The sequence below is a fragment of the Colius striatus genome, chromosome 3, assembly GCF_028858725.1.
Source record: "Colius striatus isolate bColStr4 chromosome 3, bColStr4.1.hap1, whole genome shotgun sequence".
NCBI classification, from domain to species: Eukaryota; Metazoa; Chordata; class Aves; order Coliiformes; family Coliidae; genus Colius; species Colius striatus.
The window spans coordinates 64,347,960-64,375,909 of record NC_084761.1 but is presented as its reverse complement, the minus strand read 5'-3'; the positions used below and the strand labels follow the sequence as shown (position 1 = coordinate 64,375,909).

At 38.8% G+C, this 27,950-nt stretch overlaps 1 protein-coding gene across 1 annotated transcript in view; it reads right to left on the bottom strand.

Moving 5' to 3' along the window:
- Nucleotides 1-4,592: 4,592 nt before the first annotated feature.
- TRAPPC11 (trafficking protein particle complex subunit 11) overlaps nt 4,593-27,950 on the bottom strand; it is a 28,571-nt gene continuing 5,213 nt past the window's right edge. The window contains exons 5-29 of the mRNA XM_061993102.1: nt 24,780-24,879; nt 23,975-24,048; nt 23,649-23,745; nt 22,718-22,851; nt 22,233-22,380; nt 21,281-21,374; nt 19,889-19,968; nt 19,719-19,797; nt 19,564-19,618; nt 17,448-17,593; nt 16,272-16,333; nt 16,030-16,162; nt 15,280-15,410; nt 14,764-14,919; nt 14,023-14,210; nt 13,238-13,386; nt 12,245-12,366; nt 11,453-11,572; nt 11,043-11,108; nt 10,794-10,950; nt 9,132-9,240; nt 8,345-8,436; nt 7,324-7,457; nt 6,918-7,085; nt 4,593-5,506 (exon numbers count right to left, since the gene is read on the bottom strand). Of these exons, the coding sequence (XP_061849086.1) occupies nt 5,462-5,506; nt 6,918-7,085; nt 7,324-7,457; nt 8,345-8,436; nt 9,132-9,240; nt 10,794-10,950; nt 11,043-11,108; nt 11,453-11,572; nt 12,245-12,366; nt 13,238-13,386; nt 14,023-14,210; nt 14,764-14,919; nt 15,280-15,410; nt 16,030-16,162; nt 16,272-16,333; nt 17,448-17,593; nt 19,564-19,618; nt 19,719-19,797; nt 19,889-19,968; nt 21,281-21,374; nt 22,233-22,380; nt 22,718-22,851; nt 23,649-23,745; nt 23,975-24,048; nt 24,780-24,879 (2,839 nt within the window). The 3' untranslated portion in view covers nt 4,593-5,461. The remainder of the gene's footprint in view (nt 5,507-6,917; nt 7,086-7,323; nt 7,458-8,344; nt 8,437-9,131; nt 9,241-10,793; nt 10,951-11,042; nt 11,109-11,452; nt 11,573-12,244; nt 12,367-13,237; nt 13,387-14,022; nt 14,211-14,763; nt 14,920-15,279; nt 15,411-16,029; nt 16,163-16,271; nt 16,334-17,447; nt 17,594-19,563; nt 19,619-19,718; nt 19,798-19,888; nt 19,969-21,280; nt 21,375-22,232; nt 22,381-22,717; nt 22,852-23,648; nt 23,746-23,974; nt 24,049-24,779; nt 24,880-27,950) is intronic.

Below are 27,950 nucleotides of genomic sequence, written 5' to 3'. Positions count from 1 at the left end.
AGCCCACAGTAACTGCTGAAGGGTGCAGATAAGACAGAAAAGCCCAACATTTGTGTGCAAAATGGTTTATAGGGAGAACGTATGTGCATGCTCTAAAGTAGAATTACCATTGGAGGTCTTCAAGACCTGCCTGGACATGTTCCTATGCGACCTGATCTAAGTGAACCTGTTTCTGCAAGGGGGTTGGACTAGATGATCTCTAAAGGTCCTTTCCAACCCCTACCATTCTATGATTCTATGAACAGTAAAACTTTTAGCAAGAGTAATTAAAATCTTGGTCTGAAGTTCAGCTTCATATGTCCCAATCGAATCACATGTTTTTTAGTAACTCCAAAATTCAGGCAAAAAACCTGCCAGCTGTGTGTTTTCATTTACTTTCCAGGGTGAAATCTTTGACTCCTAGATCTCCACATCCCACTGGCAAGCTCAGACTATGGTAACTAGGACACATAGTTACCATAGTTTTGCATTGATTCAACACATCCTCTAAGCGTAGCTATACAAACTTGATTTCTGTTGCACAGTATCATGTTCCCCAACAAATTATCTAGAGATCTGGCAGGGAAGTTTGACATAAATGTCTTGAAAAAATAGAATATTTACATTCTGTTCAGGTGAGGGAATTTGTACAATCCTGAATTAATCTTTGAGGTGTTTTAAAGTCCTATTCAAATACATAAATGCCTGAGTTTAGTTATCAAATACTTGCCATCTGTTTGGAAGTAAGAAAAATGAAAACGCTGAGAACTGTAGTTGTGCTTTGCTAAACTCTGATTCATTCCCATTAGTGTTTGCCACAACCTACCCCCAAATTAATGATCATTCTTTTTCATGTAGCTTATCATGCTCAAGGTCTACTCAATGTAACACCTCAGAATGTGAAACAGCCTTGTGTTTTAGAAAGTTTCCCTGGCCCCAAGACAACAAGGTGAAGAATGCAAAGCCTTCTAGAATAAAAAGTGAGGAAGGCTGGTTACTTCTAACTTGAGGGGCTTTAAGACATATGACCAAACATGCATACACCAAGATGAGAGGCTTTTGGAGCCCTTGGGATGTGAAAGAAGTGCTTCCGAAACTGGATAAAAAGGGAGCAGAGCTCTTTTAGACAAATTGTCTAGAAGAGGCAGAATTGCTTTCTCCCAGAAGGACTTAGAAACAGGAGAAAGAGCAAGCAATCATCTTTTAAATACCCAAGTGAGCATGCACACAAGTAAAACGGTTAATTGGCAGGTAGCCATCCTTTCTCCTGCAAGCTGCTATTCCTGACCTAGTTCATGCTGCAGGGAACTCCACCTCCACCACAGGGTAAGCAAAAACAAGTCTCAGAGCTGCATTGAGACTGGAAACCTCTGAGTCCTGCACCATGCCTTGGTATTTCCACAGCAGGAGAGCACATACGCACATTCCCATGCAGGGCAATGCCAGCTGAATTCCCTCCTGGTCCAGAAGCTGAGACAGCTCTCTCATCTGGCTTTTACTACAGAAATCCACAGGTACAATCTTACAATTAGTTCCAACACAAGGTGCCACAGAAACAAAGGAAGGGTTTTCCCTTGCTTTGCCATGAACAAGTAGAAAGCCAAGGAATATCTGGCATCCAAGGTGCAAAGGGCATTTCAGCCAGAGTTCTGGGGTCCAGGACAGGAAACAGAAGAACTACCTCCCTGACCAAGTGCAAAAATCAGAGCTCTTTCTATAGGAAACTTGCAGAACTTCTTTAGAAAAAGGGTCCCAATGATCTCTGGAAGCAAGCCCCTATCTTCAGAGGCAAGTAAGCAGGGCTGCCCGAGTCTGAAGGGAACCAGAGAGCAACCTTTTTGGGCAGTGGGGACCTCGCTTATGCTGAGCCCTCCCTGCTCCCCACCAGCAAGGGGAAGAGCAGACAGGGTCCACATGGACAGCTTTCTTGGCAGTAGGGAGGGACTGCTACATCCAAGAGGCAGAACAGAAGAGCTGGGCAAAGATTTGACCAGTTTACACCACTCAGGACCAGTCTGTTTCCTACTTGATCTCAAGTTACCTCCATGCTTTTTTGCAGGGCATGAAAAGGTGTAGTCCAGCATAGTAGCCCTTACTAGCTCCAGAATTAAACAGGTCTCAGGTGACACTTAATACTCCCACTAGGTTTGTTCAGCCCTCATTTAAAATAAAAACAAAATCAAGAAGACAAATCTAGTGTTTATTTTAGTAGAAACTTCAAAGAAGTTGAAAGTATTTTCCCCTTATTTATCAGACTGCAGTATCCAGAACTGTCCCCACAGTGTGCTCTAAAGAACCAATTCCCTAAAATTACTCACACATTATAAAACTTATTTTCTGAACCTTCTTTAAGCACAACAGGCAATTGGGATATAGCCTAACTTTTACTGACTACATAACTTGCTTTCAGCAACACCTTACAGCTACTCAACAACCATGCCCCTGGGCAGGTGAGAAGGGTTAGAATCATAGACTATTTTACAAGGCAGTATGGTGGGGCAGTACCCCATTGAGCAAATGTCTGACAGGACACACCTGATATCCCCAAAGCTGAGAGATGCAAAGCAATCTGCATAATCATTTTAAAACTGAGAAAACAGAACATGGTCACAAGTCCTGCACGGGTCTCCATCCTTCCCTTTAATTAACCAGGTAAAACACCTAGTCCATGGAACGGAGCAGAGATTTCTACTCTGCTCTATCCGTCTCTTGTTAAAAGCATCCCTGGAGGAGTACTGGGAAGGTAGGCTGGGGTAAAATACCCACATTTACTGTTGTTCTCCTTTGGCCTAACTTCTTCACCTAAAAAGAATACAGGAGCAGAAGCTCATTGCTTCTCACAAAAGGGAGCAGCAGAGCAGGTTTAAGGAATGAGATGCTTTTGAGATGTTTTTTATTTCTTCCTATTCTACATACAGCAGCCTCAAACCCAAAGGAGCATCCTAGCAGCAGCATTCTTACCTCAGGACTTCCACTCTCCCAAATTAAGGTTGAAAAATCATGAAGAGAAACTTTTTGTTCATTAGGACATACAAAAAGGAAGCTGGTAGAACCTCCAAAACCCCCTGTGTAAATCAATGTTTTAAGAAGACACCATACAAGGCCCTAAAAACTGATCAGGAATTCAAGTCTTTCTTTTAATCCTTAACTCTTCCTGAACTACTTATAACTACAGTTTAGTGGTCAGAAGCAATGAAGAAGGGATAGAGGACACTTCTTTGCTCCAGATTTCACTGTAGGCCAAGAGATCAAAGGCGATGGAGCATATTCTTCCCCTCTCACACACTTGGTAGCATAAAATGGGAGGAAACAATATTGCTAGGGCTGTCTCCAGCTCAGTAGCAGTCTGAACGTGTTTATCTTAAACTTTTTCCCCTAAAAGCTATTTTTAAACTAGCCTAAAAGTAGCTTTCCTTTGGTGCTTAATTAGTTCCAATTAAAACAGACTACATTTAAACAGTATACGTTGAAGTTTGAACAGTGCTCATCAAGACACAGCAAGCAATAAAAACTGCACCTACACTGAAATATATGTGCCATTTTTATCTCCTCAAGACTTCCAAAGGGATTTGGGTTATGAATCACAAACATTCCCCTCAGCATTAGAGTCTCATGAGTCAGGAAGACAGTCATCGTTAATCACTTCTCAAGCATTAACAAGGTGGTTCCTGCTTGCTACATGTTTTCATTCACATCAGCCATTTACATAGCATAAAAGGTGTGCCTAGCACTTTACAGACAACTAAGACAAAAATCTTTGCAGCATTTACAGCTACAATAAGATCACACTAAACAGAGAAAAAAACCTCTTTGCAAATGAAAAAGAAATTACAACTGGGGCAAAGTGGCAAATATTTCTTTTCCTCCTGCAGTGTGAGATAAGTTTGCATTTTCTGTATTTCTATGTTATTTTCATATAGTTCTTACGTTTCTCATCATTTTAAGAAGTCTATTTACACAATTCACATAAGACTTCAATATCACTGCAACCATGAAAGCATTTTTTATGCCCTCCCCTTCCTCAAAGGAATGCAAATCACTGTTTTGCTGTCAGACCGTTTTGGGGTGGGGGGAAGGCACTCCAGTTCACCACCCAACACTTACACCACTTGCATCAACATGTCTTAAGAAGCAGCAGCAGAGGTGCCAGAGTTGCTGTAATCTGAGTGTCTAACCTAAGAGAAAAAAAAATCTGGAAATGAAATCTATTTTCCACTCAAAAAAAAAAGACACCTGTAGACACCTATGCTGTGACTGCCACATTGTTCATGATATTTAAGCAAAGAGTAAGGAAGGTTTTGTTTGTTCCTCCCAGCGTGGTTTGTCAGTTGTTTTTTGCTCCGAAGTGGAAAGAACCTCAAAATATGACTACATCTGCACTCCATGGAAAAGCTGTATATGCTCATGCATATATTTTCAGGACTGCCAATTAGCCTACAGTCCTTTCACCGGTAAGGAACGTTTACATGATTCTCCAATGCTTGTCTTCAAGTATTACAGCTGTTATTTTGGACTTTAGTGCCATAAATGACTGTATCAGCCCACAAGACAGAGCAGAGTTAGGAAACAACAGCTGTGAAAACAATGTGATTAAGGACACAGTTTCAGAATACTCTGATACAAGCTGTTTATTAGAACTTCACTTTGACAATAAATAAGGTATTTCCCAAGCGATCAAAATGTAATTATTTAGAAAGTTAAACAACTGCAGTTTTCACAAGGCATTCTTTTTTATATACACCATTTACTGTATTTTAAACATCAGTTCATCCAGAGCTGTACAAGAGTAGGATGTCCATTCTTTGAAATTCACACAGCAGGAGACTACCAAGACATATCCTTAATCTTGAAGCTGTATGTGTTACAATAACCTGAAACCCTCTCAGCTTCAGGTTGGATAGTCTAGCTGTTACGAGTGAATCTCTCTGTTCATAAGACTAGGTGCTGTTGAATTCAAATTTAGGCATTTGGCTTACTTGGGAGAAACAGTGCCTTTGAGATCTATGCTTCTGAAGAACTAGTAAGCTGCTCCAATCCAATGGTATAACGTAACCAGTCGCAGTTTACTCTGCTACTGCACGCGCTGCTCTGCCCTCAACATAAGTGGCACAGAACAAACTTCTGTAAAGGATGATAATTTTCCATCTTGTAAGTCTCAGCAAGTACAAACTTTGCACTTGAACTTACTGTAAATGATGAAAAAGTATCGTGGTTTTGTGCAGATGAATTAGTGTTTCTTCACACAAGACACTGAATATGCCTTAATAATACTTTTAAGAGTTTGATATTTAAAGGTAACTTCAAAAGAATGTTCCTGTTAAGCACCAATTTTTCTCCACATTTATTTTAGTTCTGAAAAGAGTTGCAATGTAGGATACAATTTAATTCTTCCAGTTTGATCAAAGCCATGTTTCCCAAGGGAGATTTTCATATTCTGTGCAAGGTCCCATTTTCCTCAAGTGCAGAGGTACAAGTGTCGAGGTTACGCAGCTGCAATCGAGTTATCATCTGCTTGACGACCCTGAGGCTTTAAGAAAATAAAGACAGAATGAAACCAAAACAAAACCCAGAACATCCTCCACACATTGGAAAGACTAAGGCTGTTAGGAAACTCACTTTGCAACACGTTCTGTTGATCAATGTAGCTCTAGCACAAGAGTGTGACATTAAGCTATCCTTACTTACAGCACAAACACAGAGGTCTCAATTTGGCCCAGCAAGTATTTGGGAGAGGCCCCAGCTCCTTACTGCTCTGTTAAATGCCAAGAGCATCTCTGTGCACATTTGGACAACTGAGCACGAGGCTAGGCTGATCCAGAGCTCAGAGTTTTATTGCAGTACAAAAAGCTGGTAATTTGAGCCAAAAAACAGGAATGAGACTGACAGTTTCATGGAGGAGTTTTAAGCAGAATCACTGGGGATGGGATAGAGCAGGAAGTTTGAAAGAAAAAGCCTCCTTATAATAAAGTTTTATGAGTCCTGACAACTCCAAAGCAAAAGCAAAGATTTCTGAAGCGTGAGAGATTCCACAGGAGCACTGGAAACACCAAGCTTTTGAGGAAAAAAGCCTTTGGTATTGACTTAAGAGGACATCTTGACAACTGATCTAGAAGAGCCACTGATTGACAGCATATGCAAAAAGAGAGTTGTACCCATCTCTTTTGGCTAAAACAAACTTGAAAGAATGCCAGGCCTGTTTCCTGGAAACAGGATTATAGATGTCTGAACAAGTCCATCTCAAGTCATATAAACAAACTCTTCAGGCTCCCTGCTTGCTAAGAGTCCAACTAATAAGTCAATAAAATACTCTGGGGGCAGCAGCAGTGGAATAAGAAAGCATTGTTTAAGAATCACTTAAATCACAAAAAAAGTCAGAAGAAGCCTATGATCTATTTTTCATAACATGATTGAATTGTCTTCAGGGTTCTACCACTTCAGAAAAACACCTCAAACCCTAGACTGAGTGATTCACAGAGAAGATATGTTTTTAGAAGTTATTTAGGGAGGTGTGGAATGCCACAGTATTTCTGAACCCAGTCATATGGCTTACTCAAATACTTTTCGCCAGAAGTACTACAAATGATGGCAATAAAATATTTAATTACATTTTGCTCACTCCATTGTACTCAAAATACAGACAACTTTGAAACTCTTTTACAGAGTGAGACATGGAACAACAGCGACAGGCTAAGCATATTCAGCTAGTTCATCAACTTGTAACCAAGCACCTATTTAAGAAATCTCTTTGTTGACCACACAATGTACTGCTCAAGACTTTTCAAAGCAAATAACTCTGTTACAAGCTGGCCATTTTAGTGTTAAAACTAAAATGAGAGATCAAAACCACTCAGCTTTAAACAGAGCTGGACTGGTAGTCCTCAAAAACCAAGCAGCCCCACGGGAAGCCTTTAAAGACAAGGCACTCCTCACAGTCTTACCTTTACAAAAATGTGTGTCGGTATGAACCGTCTGAGCAGCTGATTAGTGAAGTTTGGGAATCGCAGGAGGTTAACATGAAGAGATGGCAACTGCTGATACCCAGCCATCAGGGGATAGAAGTTATACAACATTTCCTGCTGCGTGCCAGGAAGGATTCTCAACCGGATCTTGAAGAAAAAAGCCACAAAGATAAATAAGTCCTGTGACCAAAAGCAATCTGCTGTTTACTTTCCATTTATACACCATTTACTTTCTGATGTTGGAAAGAATGCAGCTGCCTTCCAGCTCCAGTTAAACTCTTACGTTTAACACCTATAACATGAGCATGCATCATTGTCAGTCTAACAAACATCTTCCTCACAACCAGATAAGCCAGTACAGTCAGTACATGTGACAATTTTGTACCTGTTTAAGGCCAGAGAACATGAAAGCATCACTGGGTTCCACCGACACCTCCACATCCTGGACCAAGTTGGTCTTATTTTGCAGGTGATACCTGACAGGTAGGGATTCTCGGACTCGACCAAATGATGGCAGATCTTTGGAAAGAAAGTAAGTAATCTCAAATGCAAAACACGTTTTAAAAGTTCCATACTTAAAGAAATCTACCAAAGAACAGTGAAAAGTTTGAAGAAAGATGCAATAACTAGGCATCTAAAACTTTTCTGACAAGACCTTTCAGAAAAAAGATTAAAGAACAGAACTTCATTACAACTTTCTAGTAATGCTTGTTCAACATCTAGTTACAAACCCCCCAGCTGCTAACATGGTCCAATAATACTAACTAGGAACTCACTTTGCTTACTGGTGGGTATTTTCAGCTTTGCAAAACCCTATCAGATACTGTGAGGAAGCTCCTTCAAAGTGTAACAGGAAAGGATGGTGGAAGAACATCAGTAGAAATGCAGGTGAAGCTAGGAAAGCATAGGAATTCTGTGTGTTCAGTAAAGTTTCCACTTTCTCTCTGATCTTATGCAGGTGAAGTGCCAGGGGAGAAACAGCTCATCTTCCTGCAAGCACCTCCAACTCTCCCAGCTGTTTCTCTCCTGGGATGCAGTCAGGGCACGGGTAGATAGAACAATTCTTGCCAGAGACATCTAAAAAAACCTACTGGAAAGGTAGCACCAGCAGAGCCAACTCTGGCCTCTGTGCTGCCATTAACACTGGTCAAGGAGCTGACAGCTTTTAAGAGAATGTACTCGTGTAACTACCTTCCAGCTCCTCCCTTGAACAGATAGGGGGAAAGAGGGGCTGGGCTTGAGGCAATCTGAGTGATGATACAGCTTCTTTCACTAGCTCCATGGTATCCAGCATCAGTTTTCTGTCTTTTGCTAAAGTAAGTGCAAGTTCTGGATGCTGGAAAACTGTAAAACTGCCAGTTCTAGAAATTCCAACTGGAATGTGTACATTGCCAAATGAACATTACCTGCACTAACATGGAGGGGGATGCTCTCTACGACCGCATGTGGCAGTGTGATGACTGTACTGACAACGGGGACACTTTCCACAGGTGAACTTCTGCAGGAGAAAGTCAAGTTATACAACACACAGCATCAAGTGAGTACACAAAACAACATCACTTATACGTGACTAAAGTCACAGAATTTCTGTGGTAAAACGAAAAAATGCAAATCTTTAAATGGATAGTTTGAAGTGAGCAATAAAAGTACCATAGCATGGAGATAAAATAGCAAAAGGCAAGTAAGAAAACTAAAGATCTCCAAAATGAAATAAAAGGAAACTGGAAGAAAGATACGCCTCAACATTTGTTTTTGAGAACTAAGTGAATACATAAACCCACAGTCTAGGGTGGGAAGGCAGTTAGTTTTCCCATTTTAAAAATCAGTTTGTTTCTGTCACAAAGCTATTCCTTTAACTTGGCTTCTCAAGGGAAGTATTTCATGACTGGAGAAAACAGGAAGTGACAACACAGCTTCATAATTGATCCAAGATCTTACAAAGAAGAAAACTTCATGGAATGCTAAAACCATAACCACATAACATTCAAATACATACATCACTCAGAGATAATCAAAGGTCTAACAAGCTAAGCAGAAATTACTAAGGTCCAAAGTCTAGTCTAGTGCTTGCTACAAGAAGATCCAAAACCCAAAAGGCCAACCTCCCCCACCCCAAACTAAACCCAACTCACCATCATCCCAAAAATCAAACCAACTTATTTCCTCTCCCCATCCGGGCCAAGAGATACTCACCTCTTCCAGGAAATGATGTAACATCCAGTTGCCACACCACTAGCATTAGTAACTGGAGGACATCGAAGGCAAAAGCACTCACTGGCACTCTCACCTGTCTGTAAAACAACTATCAGCAAGATTTTGTTTAAAATCAAAGCATAATCATTACTGCTGCAGCCATCAAGTCCAAAAATCGAACATGACAAGTGTTCAGACAGAAAGTCATCTCAAGTGCAAAGCATACCTACATAATATATAAACTCAATAAAGACTGAAAAGCATCCCAATATATGAAAGGATGACATATACAAATATGACAAATGTATTTAGCTTCTGAATGGCATGGTGAGGTCTTTCATGTACACACTGAACAAGTCATTGCAAATTTAGAGTTCATACAAACACACACACACACAGAGAACTATGCAAAATCACACCAGTTCAAATTCTACACTTCTCCCACAGTAAATTCCAAAGACATCAGCATAAGGCATCTCTTATGTTTTAAAATGTAAATGAACATGGACATTTCTCCTCTTCACCCAAATGGACTAGAGGTGGGGAAGAGAGAGAAGAAAAGAAAAATCTACTGGTTTTATGTTTCCACTCTCATTTTTTTCCTCTCCTTGCACTTGAATGCGATAAAAGGAGCCCTACAAAAAAGAACAAAAGCACAACCAAAAAAATCTCTTCACTTATAGAGCAATTAAAAAAATTCCAAAAGTACTAAGAAAATAGATGTTTGTGTTAATAAAGACTAATAATTAACTTTGAATAAGTCTTGAAAAACAACTAAACAGTGGAGAGATGAATAGCTGGTATCTGAGAGAGTTAGTTCTTTAGGAGGATCAACCAGAAGCCATGAAGCACAAGGTGGCAGAGATGAAGATGAAATCTCATAGTTTGAAGACTAAGAGGCCTGGGAAATAAGTGGCTATTTTTGCCAGGTAACCCTCAAAGCCACAAAGGAACTAGAACCTTGCAAGTCCTTGATTACATAGGCGCACAGTGTCCCACAATCAGGCAGCCAGCCAGACTGCCTCATTTTATTCCTGGTTTTGATAGAATACATACACATCTGTAGCACAGCAAATGCAAAGACAATGTTTTGTTGGAAGACTTAGGATGAGTTCTGCTACAAATTGCTCCATTTATTTGACCTTAAAGCCAACATACTTCTAACTGTGTTAGCATAAAAAAAAAGATGTGTACTTCTAATTGTTCTTTACAGCCTTAGCTGTCTAATTTGACACTTTTCAGTTTCATGACTGCAACCATGGACATGGATCACTTTGGATGCTCCCTCTATCACACAGCAAAGGGTTTGCATTCCAGAAGGTGTGCATAGCTCAAACATTGGAAACACTGAGTATCTTTGCATGTAGATATACAGGAAGTTGCATTTCAGCAGTACTTTCAGGTGCTTTCCCCTCATATTTGTTATATTTAGAATTTTGGTTACCATCTATCATTAAAGTCTATTTGCATGATCTAGTGAAGAACTACAGTTTGAAGCATATTGCTATCCAAGTTGTGTTCTAGCAAGCAACTATAGTATGAAGCAACTTTCCTCTATTTAGAGTTTGCTAAACAAAGGCTGCTTAAAAATGTTGCCCTTTCTTACTCTCAGCTTATGCAAGAAGTAACCTCTGATAGAGAGCATAATCTAAGAAAACTTACCATTCTCCACATAAGATTCCAGTTGATCTACCGGGGTCATGAAAGTTGACAGCTGTAGCTGGCTGGTAACAATAGTGAGAGGCCAAGGGGAAGCGCTCAGGATGTCTGTCATCAGCAGAAATGGTATATCTGCAAATACTCTGTCCAAGTGCTCCAACTGTCAAGACAGACAAGCTCTGGCTATTTCCAACTAAACACGGTGCAACAACTGCAAGCTGTGATTCCAAAATATCAGCAACTTTTGCATACCTTTGTGGAGACAAATTTGACAGCAACATCAAAAGGAAATACTGTTTCTATGGTTACAGTTTCATCCTGTATAGGGAACAAAAAAGGTGGAAGAAGGGAAAAAAAAGTTACATGCAGTTTCAGGCCTGGCTATTGATGTCAAAAATTACTAATGTGAAGTCACTTTTAACTGCCATTTTAATAAGTCCTCCCCAGGGCAGAATGTATCTTTAAGAATGAATATAGAAAACTTCTCTGATTCAACTTACGAAACTGCTCCCCCTAAATTGGGCTACCATACTGCTGATTTAGCACTTTTTTTGGCCTACTGGGAGGCTTCTAAGAGACTTGGAATTACAGCCTTCAGACTGAGACTATTTCTTGTATTTCATGAATGTATCCCCAGCAATTGGTGCATCTTTCCATCCTACCCGGTGACACTTGCAGAGGATTTCTTTCCCCTCAACAATAGTGTTGATCAAGTAAGAGACATAAACCAGAAACATCCTTGCACCAACTGTTCCACAACGAATGTATATTGGTTTTTCCAGCTGCAAAATAAAAGAGACTGTATGAGCCCAGCTATACATAAGTCACATTAATTAGGCCTAGAGCTGTTCAAAACTTATGATCTTACTTGGTCCAGGAAGACAACAATAGAATGGGGATGACTTTGACCAGAAAGAACACCTTAAAGGTGCATCACCTTAATCATGCAGGGAACATTTTTAATTAGAGTAGCACAGTTCCAGCTGCTTTGCTAGTGATGCTCATCTGCCACTTTACATCACTACTGTGTAGTAAATTATATGCCCAACCTCTAATCTACCAGTTGCAATTTTGCTTTGGTGCAACATCTGCATATCTGATCCCCTACCATGCTGAATGCCATTTGGTGACTATTACCGTCCACTGTCCAGTAGGCAGTGCCTTTAATTGACTTTTGAGATTAGCCTTCTTATTTATTTCCTCTCAGCTGTATCACTAATCCCAGAATATATCTTATTCCCAAATTTAGTCCACAAGGGAATCCAGCAGAGGAAACACTAAAACTACAAGGAAACAATAGGTAAAATATGTCCTAAGTATCTCATTTATTGGTTCAGATATATCTGAAAGTAAACACACTTCCTGTGTTTAGTTTCCTCTCACTCCTGTAAGTCTTTTTCAGTTGACCCCCATTTTCTTAAGTGCAATACAAAAACAAGGTTTTAAGCTTCCACCTTTTCCCCTGGTTGCAAGTCTCCTACAGGGATATCAGGAAGCAGTGCAGGAAAGGAGTCATCACATGTATCTGTTCCCTGAAGAGTCACCTGAGTTTTCTGAGTCAGGTTGGCATCTTGTCCTAGGATTAAAAACAGTCTTCATATCCCCACAGGCTTACATCACTGAAGCATGAAAGCAGTAACTAAAACTAACAAGATACTCATCTGAAAGCAATGCATGAGGAATTAATGTGTTCATTTGGTTGAGGGAATGTTTCAAAAGTACCAGCAGAGGGTAGATTTGACACCACCTTAAGTTTTCCAAGTCAGAGGGTTCACATTTTGCAAAGTTTTTGTTTCAGCTAAGCCAGAAAACAAAACCCCAAGCCTCAATATCAGAAATCATATCTACATGTTCCCTACCATGTAAGAAATGCAACACAGTTATGTGATGCAAATTTTTTTTGGTAATCTATATTACGTAAAAGAGAAGTTTTACTGTTCTGTGATTCTTGTTTTCAAAAGCATGGCTTAATGGTTTTACATCTCTTTAAAAATGCTCTTCAAATCTGTGTTCTAAATATATAAAACCAAATATTAGGATGTTAAATGACACCATTTTTCAGTCAGAGGCTGACTAGAATAATGGCATTACTGCAGTCTCACCTGGGATAACTTTCAAAGCAAAACAAGCCACACCTTGCCAGAGAGTTGCAACTGTAAAAAATGTATCACTTTCCCTATAAAAGAAGTGTCAAATTTCAGTTGTTCTTTTAATATAATCAGCAAGCTCACACTGATCTTGCATGTACGAGAGCACAACTCTGTCTGGGAAGCTATGAGTGTCTGGGAAGCTATGAATGAGTCTGTTCTTCTCATCATTCCTCATCTTCACATTACTTCGGCTCTTAACTACCACAGGAGAGACATTTACTGTATTGCTCCGCATCGCATCAAAACCAAAGAGTCAATTAGGAGACTGCTGGATCAAAAGAAAATAACCCCAAATACCTGGCTTTAAACCAGCTGTAAGCTTAACATCTTTGGCCACCGTATCCTCATGTGACTCGACAGTCACAATCAAACAATACATTTCATTAGTCAGGGCAGGAGGTTCATGACGGAGTTGAACAGAAATGTTTGGCACTCTAGAAATGATCCTTTAAGAAAAAAGACTCAGTTATTGTATGCTTCCTAAATAACAAGTTTTTAAGCCTAGTTTAAAGGAGATTAAACCAGTATATAGTTTAAAAGAGTTCTCACAATTGAAGTAGGACGTGAGACTCCACAATTCTACAAAACCAGTTTGCAATGCCAGCAGTAAGGGTTTAATGGTTCTGATGCTCTGCCAGGAAAGAAAAAAAAGTATCTCCCTCAACAGATATAATTCTTCTGAATGTATCTAAATTACTGTTAGCCTATTTACTAATTATTACTTTACAACATAGTTTCTTGAGGATTCTTTGTTTGTGCAATGGCTTTTGTAGGAGAATAACACCACCTAGTTTGCACAAAAATTTGGGAACGGTCTGCCTAGCAGGTCAGGAGAACTAAAGCATACTCAGTAGGCTCAGAGATCAACGAAAACCTTTTTTATACTTCTAGCTATCTGGAGCTTCAGAAGTCCTGAAGAATTAAGATAGTACCCATCTTATCACCACTTAAACAAAGGCATATTAAAAAACTCATATTAAAGAAGCTCAGATGAGCCTTTCTTCCTCTTTCAGGCAGAGCACTGAGAACTTGACAGGAGACTCACAATGATACATTATGTTTATTTTCAAGTTTTTACTCACATAGTGCTTGCCTGAATAGTCAAACTGTCCCAGTGCACTTCATCATCTGGAAGCTTGGGTCTTCGCCTGAAGGACCGTGCTGCCTGCAATGCTTCCTGAGATGAAGCAGCATCCCCACCTCCTCCGCGCCAGTTCAGAATCACACATCGGCCAGATTCACTTCCCAGAATCAAATCCACAGATGTGATCTAATACACAAATTTAAACATGTATTGGTAACTTTGTCTTCAAATCCCCTACTGTAAGAATATTGTTTTCCAACATATAAAGGCAGAATAAAAATGTCTATTGTCAAAGAGTTTCTGGTGCCTTTTCAGACTGAAGACACCTCACCACTCCAGAATTTCATTTAATGAAACAGTGATGGGAAAGTTATCCAGGTTCATGTGTGTTCAGTGTAATATTTTGTAGTTTCCTACCCTTCCACAGTGCTGCACCATCCCTCTCCCCCTCTTTTTTTGTGTTGCACATATTAAAAACCAAACCAACCCACACAAAACCAAAACAAACCCCAGCCACAGGACCTGAAGCAATACTCAAGTTTTTGTGACAATGTTTTTCAAGAATTTTTTGCTCTAGCATTGTCAAATATTTTACTCTTATATTTAGTACTTAGTTTTAAGAATTCAAACATCTGGAACCAGAGTGACGTTAGTAACTGGTGCCAGATTAGAGGCAGCTTTGTCATTCCGATTTCTTTGTAAGCATCAGTAAGAAACATGTTAAAACAAATTGACAAACCTCAATCTTCTTCCCTACGTCTTCAGTTTTTGCAACAAATTTAAAAGTGAACTTTCTAGTTTTGCCAGGGACTAAGCACATTGTTCCTTGTGATGACTGTTCTAGAATATCACTTTTTTGGTAGGCTTCTTCTACCACACAGTATTGGTTGTAATCCTGCAATGGAGGAGTGTGGAAAACATTCATAAATCCAGACTCAAGACATCTTTAGAGATGGCAACATAGCAAATATTGAGGCTCTCTGTTACCAAATCACGCTACTTAGGTTCTTGCTACTTCTGACATTATTTCAATTAGACTTAGCAAGTAATTACAATGCAATTCCTTCGCACAAGATACCCATTATATTAATGGAACTTAATGCAGAACCATCAGGAGAAATAAGATATTAAAATGAGTTATATCACAGTACCAATATACTAGTCAGACTTTTTGGTGTGTTTAAAATCACTAATAGGTATTACTCCATTCTTATGATAAGCTTCTCTCACTAGGTCAGAGATAAAACACAGTTACCTGATTATTGAAATTGATGCAGAGCTTTGAAAACCTGATAGGATGAGGACAATCGGCTCTCAAATATACATCAAACTGCACTGGAACATCAACATGAAAACTAGGAGCAAGAAATTTTGCCTTGCACTGCACTGGAATTGAAAAAAAAAAAAAAGGAACAAACAAAACGAAAGGAGCTGGTTAAATACAAACTACAACAAATTCCAGAAACACTCTTGAAATAATTGTGGTAAGGGTTGTTCTGTGTATACTCTAAAAATTTTGCATTGGAAGTAAGTGGGACAGACTTGGCTACTAACATGGTCACAAAAAGCCACTTTTTAGTACTTGGCCAAAACCTTTGCAGAAGAGAGGAGAGGCAGACATCCAGCAGGAAAAAAAAAAAGTAATCCCACACACTTAGACACATTTCTTTTGTAGGTAACGCTCACTCATGCGCCCTGTGGACAGTATTACTTTGGGGAGTACTACTTTGAAGATCTTCTGCTCTCTTTCCTCAGAATCTTACTTCAAAGCACAGAGTGGCAAAAGTATTTAAAAAAACAAGCAATTCTTTAGTAATTCATATCAGGGATAAGAGACCACTGGCTTCTCTCACTGATTTAGATGAAGAGCTGAGTAATGCTGAAACAAGAGCTTCACTGTTGTTGGCTCTAATACGCACTTCATGATTATCTTCCAAAACAGTTATTTTTAAGATATAACTACATTGAAATTTATAGTCTGGTGTAAATTTGTTTTCATACTTACGAAATGGTATAAAATCTTGGACTTCTATTGTAAAAACATTACTGCCTGCCAAGGAAACACGGTCAGTCCACAACTTTTGTGATGCTTTCACAGCAGCAACGTCACATTCAGCTTCAGGATCAGGGCTTTCATTCTGGATCCAAACAGAAGATTACAAATATAAGAAAGACTACAAATACAAGAAAGCTATCAAACACTGATCACTCAAGATTATTTACAAGGGTAATAGTTTTGCCACTTACCATTAGAACTTTTATTAGATTTTTTTCTATTCGAGATTTCTGATCTTCTTTAAGAGTTGATGCTGCAAACAGAACCAAACCAGAGGTTACAAAACAGAGGCAAGGCCTCTTACTTTTCTTTTTTTTTCCCCCACTGTATGTTTTTTGAGAGATGTGATCTAAAGGAAATATTTCTTTAAGTTGTTTTTTAAAAAATCTAACATACATCTAGCAGTAATGAAGGATTCATTCAGTTTTCAGAACTTCTTCCATTTTAAGTGTTTTCTCATCCTTCCATTTGAACCAAGTACAATATTTTGTGGTTAGACAAGCACTTCATAATTTACTGGAGGAAAATCCCAAGAGAATAATGCCTATATATTCTTGTTAGTTACCTTTTAAAAATGGAAGAAACAGTAGAAAAGCTTGCAAAGATGCAAGCTCAGGTGATATTAGCAGAAACAACTAGGGAAAGTGATGGGAAGAAAAAAGAACTAATTAAAGTAAGCACTCTTCTCTTGAAGATTAGGAAAGGTGGGTTTGTGTCCTTGGCTACTGTTTAATACAAAGCAGAGTAGCCTGGCTAGCTAACAGAAGATGCAAACCCATTTTTTACCTTAACAGTGGTATTTCTTAACAATCTAGGGCATAAAAGGATTATTTATGCAATGCCAAGTAACAGATACAGTACAAAGCAGGGTGCTTCTGTTATTCATGTGCAGCTACCCTATGTCACATTTTTACCCCAAAACATACCATAAGCACATTTCATCAGCAGAGTTCTAGTAAAAAGTCTGAGAAGCACATTTGGGATTTTAAAGTTAAAAAAAAAAGTGCTAGCTTTGTTACTTATTAGGAAAAATGTTTTTCCCCTTCAGCTGTGTAACAGCTCTTCCCTATCCCAAAACTTGAGGAGTTTCTGTCACATTATTTGAACAGTCTCAAACAAAGCTCTGTGCCTCAGATATCCTGACACAGTCTACTTGAATGCAATGAATTTTATAGTAGAAGAGCAAGAAAGTTGTACTTCCAGCATATGAGAGAAGGTAGTAAAACTTCAGCACAGGTTTACAGTTACTTTGTAGTCAAATTCTATGAAGTACTGTAAGCACTGAGTCTGACAACGATTTGTCAGACTTCTAAATACATGTGCTTTAATTCTTCTGAATAGACAGAGTATACTTCTTAAAAGAATACCTCTGCCCAGTAGCTCTAAAGAGTACGTTATATAATCTTTTATCTGGGCCATCAGATATGAACACTTGAGAGCTGTTGTCAATATGGAAGTGAGTAGAGTCCACCATCCTTCACTGCGATATTCACACATAACATAATCCAGGAGCCTGCAACACAGTAGAATTGGGAGAAAAACAGTTACACACATGAATATTTTTAGAAGCTCAATTTATCATCATTAATGCAAAAATCAATCTAGCATTTGTATTAGTGAAGATTAGTGAATATAGAAGTATAGTGTTCACAAATGGCAATGACTTACTGAAAAGAGCATGAAATCATTGTAGAGAAACATTTATTCCATGAATTTTCTATTTCAGACTAGAACCATTTTCACCAGAGAACATGAAAACTCATCTGTCTCTAGCAAAACTAGCAATTGTATAGAACTAGCAAAACAGCAACTGGATAGAAGAGTTTTAGTCCAGCATTGCATTAAAAATACACTTTACACTTAAGTTTTAGAAAACCCCATTATAAAGTCCCCTTCCAAACTGAAGAATTTTAATGTTCCTTAAGCTCCCTTATCCTCCTGCCCCCTTCAAGTGTTTCAAAAATCTACAGCAACATACACATGAATCCTTTTCAGGCAGAAACTGTCTGCCTTAATAGTCAGTAATATTTGCTATTAATAGCAAAGCAGAGAAGTAAATTTCATTTAAAGTCTTCAAGACAAGTTCCTGCCCACTTTAGAAAAATCTACCTAAAATTAAACAAGAAATGCTTGTTCATCTAAAAGTTAGGCTCGATACAAATTGATTTGCTTTATCCCAGCCCATCTTCTCTCCTCCATGTAGCTTCCACTCACCTTGTAACAACAGTAATCACTCCTATGTTAAAAATACTCCCTTTGTAACATGTCATCTCAGAAATATATTTAATAAAAACATTGTGAAACTCCTACTTATCATGACCTTGATTCTGTCTCCCCTTAAAAGTACAAAGTTAAGAAACTACGTGTAAGAGATATACTTCAGAAAAGATGGTAGCTGTACCCCAGCACTAAGCTTTCCCAGCTCCGCAGTCATTAACAGCAGAAAATTATGCCAACAAAAACAAACCCTTTCGCTAATTCTCTGGTATATAAACAAAAATTAAGATCAGCTACATTTATATATGTTTAAAATTTTATGTTTATGAAGTCTGTACTTAAATGTAACTCCATTCTCATTGCAGTAGCAGGCAGGTTTCAGAAATCACTTCTGGGGGAAAGAGAGAAAACAGCACTCAATCTGAGCTAGAAATAAGTAATATTTGCCCAATAAGGCAAATCCCCACAACAGCTGTCCTGGTTTCAGCTGGGAGAGAGTTAACTTTCTTCCCAGTAGCTGGTACAGGGCTGTGTTTTGGATTTAGTGTGAGAATTATGTTGATAACACACCGATGTTTTAGTTACTATTAAGCATTGCTTATCCTAAGTGAAAGCCTTGTGAGTTTCCCATGCACTGCCAGTGAAGAGGTACAAAAATCTCTCAGGAACCATGGCCAGGATAGTTGCCCCAGACTAGCCAAAAGGCTATTCCATACTATTGACCATCATGCCCAGTACATAAACAGAGGGGATTTGGTGGGGATGGGCAGATCACTGCTCAGGCATCATTCAGTGAGTGGCAATCAATTGCATTGGGCATCACTTGTCTTTCTTGGGTTATTTCTTTTGCTATACTACTTTGCACTACAATTATCCCAATATATTCTTATTGTTATTGCTATGCATTATTTCATTTTAGTTAAATTCTTCTTGTCTCAATCCACAGGTTATATTTTTTTCCCCCCAATTCTCCTCCCCATCCCACTGGGAAGTGGAGAAGTGAGTGAGTGGCTGCCTGCTGCTTAGTTGCTGTCTGGGGTTAAACCACAGCAATACCTTACAGCAGGAAGTTTTTTTACTGTAATAACTGACAGTTATTATCTGTTTTGCTTTCTTTAATAGAAGTGGAATTCATAGACTCCAAAGTTTGTGCTTAAATCCAGGTACAAAGAGCCTCTCAGATGAGCTTCCAACATTATTCCCTAGCAATAAGACACGGAGTTTCAGAGAGAAGAATAGCACATGAAAAAGTAGGATGGTACTCACTTCAAAGCTTTGGCATAATCTTTAGCGTAGTAATATTCTTCTCCCATTTGAACCACTGATTAAAAAAACAAACACACACCAAAGTATTCCAGATCAATACAGAAAGACTTTGCAAAATTCATTTTTTAAAAATGTATCTGATTATCTATACTCACTCAAATGACTTTTCATTCTTGGACACTTGTACTTCTTGAACTGTGCGACAGCATTACTCAACAAAGTGATTATTAGTTCCTAGCAATGAAACCATTACTGATATCATTATATGCAAAAATTAGGATAATGTTAGCAAACAGGTTTTTTTTTTTTGTAGAGTAAGACTTACTGAGTGAAGGACATTTTTCTCTTTCAACTGTAGGGATAAAATCCCCATCTTCTCCTTTTCAGGATCACAAAGATCAAAGCCTGCAGAAAACAATGAAAAAATCCATTACGTTGGAATTTTGTCCAGACCCAAAGGGAACTCTTTTATGTGTTGAGCTATATGCAATGCAAGCTCCAGCTGAAGCACACTCAAACATTCTTTCACCTAGGATGTGGAGAACTGCTTTTAGAACTCATTCATCATCCTTGTTCTAGAAGGAAAATTGTGGAACAAGTATCTTGCCTTTTCTTTCAAAGTAGTTATCTGAAGCTACCCAAAAGTAGCAAACTACAGTAAGATAACCTAATCTTTTGACTCCTTCTATTAATATTTAAAGGGCCCATGTTAAGATAAATTTGTAGCCCTTTTCCTACCTGATCGCAAGTAAGGATTTAAGCTTATGTTTCTCTAGTAGTACAGAATGTCAATATATGAAGACTTGTAAAGGGCTTTAAAAGACTATAAACTCTTGCTGGAACTAAAAAACCTCAATATATTAACAAGAGAAGTTTCATATTAAACTGTTTAACTTCATCAGTAGGTTCTATCATTCTATCTAAATTAGTAAAACCTGAAGATAAAAGAGACTAGATAGTACTATATTTACAGTAAACAAAATAAAGTCTCTAAAAGAAGGCAGCAATACAAAGCTGAAAGAATATGCAGAGAATGGAGGAGAACAAATGGACAGGGAAAAAGGGAAGCAAAACTGCACTCAACCAATGATCACCTCAGAACTGCATGTGTATTTATACATAGTTCAAAGTTGTGCATTCAAAGTCTGAATTTCTGAAAAAACATCCTCCTCAATAGGAAACTCACAAATTCCTTTCTTAGATTAAAATCTAGTCATATCATCCTCTCAATCCATTCAGAAAAAAAGAAGTTATGAGTTCCTGTCTACAGTTGACAAGATACCATATGGATAGCAGGAGGAATTTATCACAGTTGCACTGAGGGACATGGTTACTTTTGGTGTATGCACTGCTCCAACTTCTCTTCCCAGGAATGTAAGTCACTGCAGTCAGGCATGCCTGCAGCACCCTGATTACATGTAGCTTAGGTAGCAACAGAAAACAACAGCAGAGCTTCTGTGCAACTTTGCCAGAGGCCTGATCCTACATAAAGCTGAGGTTTCTTTTCCTGTTTGTTACAGAGACCAAACACATGTCCTGAACTTCCGACCGACAGCCATTCCAGTCGTACCACCAACCAACAAGCGGGTGAGGTCCCAGCCCCTTGTCTGTCTGGGTGGAAAAGCGATGACATGCTGCTGCCCACTAAGTCAGCTGGCAGGATGAGCAGCTACAGAAGGCTGTCTGCACTCCACAGATAGAAGACACGGAAACGTACTCAATACGCCCTGCCGCCACGGTCTTTGCCCATAGAAGTCAAGCACTCCAGTTTGCGTTTCCAGGGGATCCGGACTGGGATATATCACAGAGGACTGTAAATTCAGGCAAATATAAGCACAAAAAAGGGTTCATGTTTCATTTTGAAGCATTAAAAGTGATTTGATGCTCCAGTACACATGCACAGAAAAGAAGAAATTTGCTTTAAAACTTATAACCTTTCCAGCCACCTGTACAAAAACAGTACTTCAGGAAACCCAAACATGTAAACACTTTTCATTGAGTCTGACATCCTGCTTTGATCACTTTCATTGGCCTCAAATATTGCTAATGAACAACTGGGCAATCCTTTTAAGAACTAGTTCCTAACAACGTAATCTGAAAATAAAAAAAATAAAGAGCACCAATAGCAACAAAGACATTTAAAAGTAACTGGGACATGTCAGTTAGAAACTAGTTACACTTAATTAGCACGTGTGTTTCACTGATTGCAGAGATCAATGTATCCTGCAACCTTTACTTCCAGGAGAGTGTCAAAAGAATCCAAAACGACAGCAACTACCCACCTCCACATACACACACTCCCTAATACTAACACTCTCGTTTGTGTCCTGTAAGTCACCAGATGCAGCACATAGATGGAGAAACATACAGGAAAAGCAAACCAGTACACTTTCAAATATCCAGAGATTTTGAAAGTACACTACTTTTTTTTTTTAAAGAGTATTTTAAAAGCATGTCAAAATTATTTCTAATAATCATTCAGTTGTTCTGGAGTAACTTTTCCAACATATAACAAATACTTGTAAAGTTGGTAAGCAACAAAACCCCATTTCTTTTCCTTGGATTTAATTTACACATATTACAGATTATTCCTCTACCATCTGAGACTAAAATATTAGCTAATTTACTATCTGGTTATTGGCAAGGCATTTCCTCCCCTCCCAACTTACATCATGGTTACAAAGCATACTTGCTAGCTGTTTCCGTTCCTGTGCATAGTAGGCTGCCTGTTGGTAATAGAAACCTGGATTCTGAGTTTGAATTGCTGTCAGTCCCAGCTTAATTGCCTCATCAAACAGGTCACCAAAAGCCTGAAACCTATTAAAAAAATCATAGCCAAGATTATGTATTGAACAGCAATTTGAACTACAAAAGTACATTTCAATTCAAAGTTCTGGTTAGTCTTAAGACGGATGCAAAACTTCAGAGAAGTATCATTTAAGTTCTACAGCTGCATTTATCCATACTCTGTTCATTCCCAGAGAGGAGTGGTCAATAATCAATTCAAAGCAGAAAAACAGCACATAGCTCTTATGATCTAGTGTATCTTTCTCAAACAGCTCAGAATTTGTATCTTGCCTCGACAAGTAAAACAGTGAACTCACAAGGTTACACAAGAACTAAACCAGAAATATTACTAAGCAAAACCACATACTGTTTAGACATCCAGGCAGCATGCTCAAAAGCCAGCTCTGCACTTCCTATTTTTTTCTTGCACAAGTCAATATGCTTCCTGAACTGAGCAATTGCATCCAGTGGAGTATTATGCTGAAAACAGAGGCGACAGATCTAGAAGAGATTAAAATAAGAAGGAAAATGGCTGTGTTAGGCTACTAAGGATTAGCTTTAAAAAATTCCCCCAAATAATACTACTTAAAAAAAAACCAGACTAATTTAAGGTATTTCCAAAGAGCTCAAATAACACCAAAACAGAGGGAGAAAAACAGATGTGAATCACAACAACTGAAATTTTGTGGTTCTCTGTTTCATCTAATTTTATTTTTCTTCCCCTTCTCCCTCAGGTCATCAATGGAGGGGTGCAAAACTCAGACAAGTTCAAGACAGAACCGCACAACCACCAGAAAGATGATCATCTTTGAAGCCTGCAGTCTGCAAAAGGAATTTGATGGCATCCAACTTCAGAATTACGGTAAATGGTGGGATAGTTTTACCTAAAAGCCCCCAAAACATTCTAATATTATGGTCTGATTTGCAGTTATTTTTCTCCTCCTAAGAAGCAGTAACTGAACTATACTGATTTAAGCTTTGCAAGACGACAAAAATATTCAAGTAACATGGAATGAAAAAACAAAAAAATCATTCCCCCTGCAGAGAGTGAAAGGGAGTTGAGTCTTTCAGATGACTGCATCTCAAATGAACTCCAAGATACTCCTTCAAGATACTCCCAAACTTCAGCTAAGGATCTATCGTTTGTATGCAATTCAGAATTCTTTGCAAGTCTGAGGAACTGGTATTCCACTGACAGCTGTTTCTAACTCCATAACCTTAAAAGCAATATAAAATAGAACTTCTAAATCTTTAAATGTTAAAGGTGCATCAACTATTTTTTTTTTAGTTAAGGTTACCTTGTAGTTTATAAATCCTGCCATGGTCTTGATTTCCAGAATGTTTGTTTCATGAGCCCTCAATTCATGCACAAGATTATAGGCAGTTCTGTAATTTCTAAGCAGGAATACTTAAATTAGAATTAAATCTTACACTATAATAACATTTAAGAACAATATTGCCAACAGCACAGAACAGCCTTTCAATAAGTGTTCTTCCAAGTGAAGAACTCAATCCTTATATACATATTTAAATAATCTTGGATGCAGGAAAATATTTATCACATAGCCTTGGCTTAGCAGTAATTTGGGGTAGAGAGGGTAGGAGAAGATTACATGACTCTTACTTGAGAGCATTCTGCGTATCCTGCTTCAGCTCATTGAAGAATGCTATTTTGAACTGGTGTCTAACAAATAAAAGCTGCAAAACATAACCAGTGTATGTCATTCACAAACATCCAAACATACCTGTTACCTACAAAGCAGACATAGGTGATAAATTTCAGAGCTCGACATAATATTGAACAAAAAAATGACTACACAACTGTTTCCTCATAGTTCTCTCTGGCACCATGATGCAGCAGTGATCCTTCAACAGATTTCATCTGTTCCAAGCCTCTGACCCTGGAACAGGGATGAGGATTTATAACACCCCAAAATCTTCACACCAACAATGCTGATCGTTGGTTTGGAGCTCAAAACTTGAATCCCAGCTTCCAAGAGGAGGAAGCTGACAACTGCAACAGAACATTGAGTGTCTGAGCAGAGATTTACAGAGATTTAACAATTTGAAAAGCAAAAATAAAAGAGACAAATCAAGTGTCTAAAGGAAATTTCTCAAGATACTACATTTAAACAGGTAAAATCATATAAATAACTAAAGGCTTTTGTGGTTTTTTTTATCAGAGATCTTCATTTTTGGGATGAGCCCTTCCTCCAAGGAAGATGCGAGGCAGTCGGATAAATCTAAGAACAAACCAAATCAAAATCAAAGTTTAAGTTGTAGAAAATAAAAACAGATTTACTTTTTATACTGAGAGAACACATTAAGTTGGAGGCAAGGAGGTAAGTGTTTCAGCAAGAAACAACCCTTATTTTCATGTTTTAGCATGCCGTAACTCGCACAGTATTTAAAAAATAGGGTAACATTACCTGATGGGTGGTTTTGTTCAAGAACTCCTTATGAGATTTAACTCTTCTTATTTCTGTATAATAGTAAGTCTGTGCATGCTCATAGAAAGCATTTTCCAACCTGCAACAAAGTTGCTCATAAGTTTCACTAAGTATCTCCCATATACAAAGAAATCCTGAAGTTTTCCATTACTTTTAAGCATGCTTAATTTAGGCAAAAGTAGCTTGAGGGACTACTAAACTAGTCTGTAAATTACCACACAGGGTAAGAGTCTGCAGAAAAACACCCAAACTCTTAATACCAGACTTTACATAGGGGCAGTATGAAGTAGAACAAGCAGGTTTGAGAGCTTTATATATTAGATTCTCATGAAAACATCTCTGGTATTTAATGTAAGAAAGTCTGAGGATAAGTTATTCAGATTGTGCAAGGCAACAGAAAGTGGAGAGATGCCTCAGTCAAAGCAAGTAAATCTTGCTGAGGATCCTAGGATAAGTTTGAATAGATCAAGATATTATTCGCTGGACTGTGTAGGCAGGAGAAGGAAGGAAAAAATGGCAGCATTTAACACCATGAGAGCACAGGCTAGGTTTCATCATTCTGTCCAAACATCAATAGCTACCCAGTTTGCAGAGTTAACAGACTCCTGTTTGCAAGATAATTAGCCCAACAGCAAGTCACAGGGAGAAGAGAAAGACAAAGAGGCCAAAAATATCGAATACAGTATGAGTTGGAGGAGGGTCTAAGAAGTATATGCTGTATGGTCAAACTATATGGCATAAAATCAACCAGAACAGGACCAGAATCTAGGAAAGGAATACAGTCAATAGCACTGATGCACACAGGAGATAAAGTACCAGTTCTGTGACCTGACTAAGAGAGGAATCACTGCAGACTTTGACTAGGCAGCTCACAACTTGTGTTCTGCTCGCCACAAGACAGAATGGTGATGAAAACCACAAGGCAGTCTAATGGACAGTAATTGCTACCTAGGAGTTCAGTCAGAATAGGAAGACAAGATAAATTAAGTCTACCTAAAATATTTATTTTAGCATTGTATTGTGGCTGTGAAAAAGAGACAAGCCAGTCCAAAGGGTAAATAAAAAAGTTAGCCTCTTTTCCTATGATGAAACCTCAATGATAAACGTCAAACCAAAAGATACCAGGAATTCTGACACGACTGTACACCCAAAAATACATTTTTAAATGTGCATCAAGAGCTATTAACCTCTAATGACACAGTCTTATCTTCAAACTTGGAGACAGCTGCAAATTTCATATGAAAACGCAGCGATACGCAGTTTGCCAAGGCTTATGCTAGTTAACACACAGTAAACATTCCTTCTTTAGCACTGAGTAAAATCTGAAAAACTAGAAGTAACAGTTACTTTATTTTGATCAATTCTGGTGACATGGACACAGTAACAGCACCAGCTTATGTTGAGAACTTCACAGTTCATATATAATTGGAAGGTGAGAGCAGGAAGAATTAAGTCTCTCAGACCATGACTCCTCCTCTCTCTGAGCATATCTGGAAAAATTAAAACTGATTTTAATAAAAATAATGATTTGCCTTATTTTGAGCCCTTTATCTTATGTCTACACAAGACTCTTCCCTTCCCTGTTCCACTTTCAAAAGCCTTTGTAATTTATTTGAAGCTCTTTCCTGTAAATGTTAAAACAAAAAGCTCAAGAAATGTAAAAAGTGACAAAGACATACTTGCAAACAGATAAATGCCACTTAAGCATAAGTGAGTGGGGGGAAAAGGTATAGACCTGATAATATATAGTTACACCTAACAAAGTATTTGTAGGAAAAATTATTTAGAATCAGCAGGGCCAAAGTCACTGAAGAGGCAGAAAAACCCACTTTGCTGGACTTGAGAAAGGGAATATCTTAGGATATCTAACAATGCTTCTTCCAAAGAAACATGTCTGACAGTCATTACTCAACCTCACAGAGAAAGGGAAGTTGTGTGTAACTCATCAGGTTGCAGAATAACCTGAAGAATTCCAGCAAACAGAGAAAATATTTACTGCTGGTCTATGACAAGTGTGCCATGTCACAGACATCCCAAACAATCAGATCTCTCAACAGCTCCATTAGAATCACAGAATCATTTAGGTTGGAAAAGACCTTGACGATCATCAAGTCCAACCATAAACTCAAATCCACCACTAAACCTTGTTGCCAAGTGCCACATCTACATGTCTTTTTAAATACCTCTAGGAATGGTGACTCCACCACTTCCCTGGGCAGCCTGTTCCACTGCTTGACAACTCTTTTGAGTTGCCCTGGTGCAACTTAAGGCCATCCTCTCTTGTCCTGTCACCTGCAGCTTGAGAGAAGAGACCAACACCCGCCTCACTACAACCTCCATTCAGGTAGCTATAGAGTCATAAGGTCTCTCCGCAGCCTTCTTTTCTCTAGACTAAACAACTCCAGTTTCCTCAGCCACTCCTTATAGGAGTTGTCCTCCAGACCCTTCACCAGTGTTGTTGCCCTTCTTTGGAAACACTCCAGAACCTCAATGACTTTCTTGTTGTGAAAGGTCCAAAACCAAACATGGTATTCAAGTGTGACCTCATCTGTGCTGAGTACAGAAGGACAATCACTCCCCTAGTCCTAGTGGCCACATTTTTTCTTGACATAAGCCAGGATGCCATTGGCCTTCTTGGCTACCTGGGCACACTGCTGGCTCCTGTTCTGCCGGCTATCAACTAACAAACCTGGGTCTTTTTCCTCCAGGCAGCTTTCCAGCCACTCTGCCCCAAGCCTATAGCATTGCATGGGGTTGCTATAGTCCAAGTGCAGGACCTGGCACTTGGCTTCTTCAACCTCATACAATGGACCTCAGCCCACTGATCCAGTCTGTCCAGGTCCCTTTGTACGGCCTCCCTGTCCTCAAGCAGATCAACACTCCCATCCAACTTACTGTCATTTACCAGTTTACTGAGGGTGCACTCAATCCCCTCATCCATATCATTGATAAAGAAATTAAAGAACCTGGTCTCAACACTGAGCCCTGGGGAACACCAATTGGGTTTAACTCCATTCACCATGACTCTCTGAGCCCAGCCATCCAGCCAGTTTTTCACCCATCTCAGAGTAGGTCCACCCAAGTCATGGGCAGACAGTTTCTCCTAGAGGATGCTGTGAGAAATTGCATCAAAGCCTTTACTAAAATACA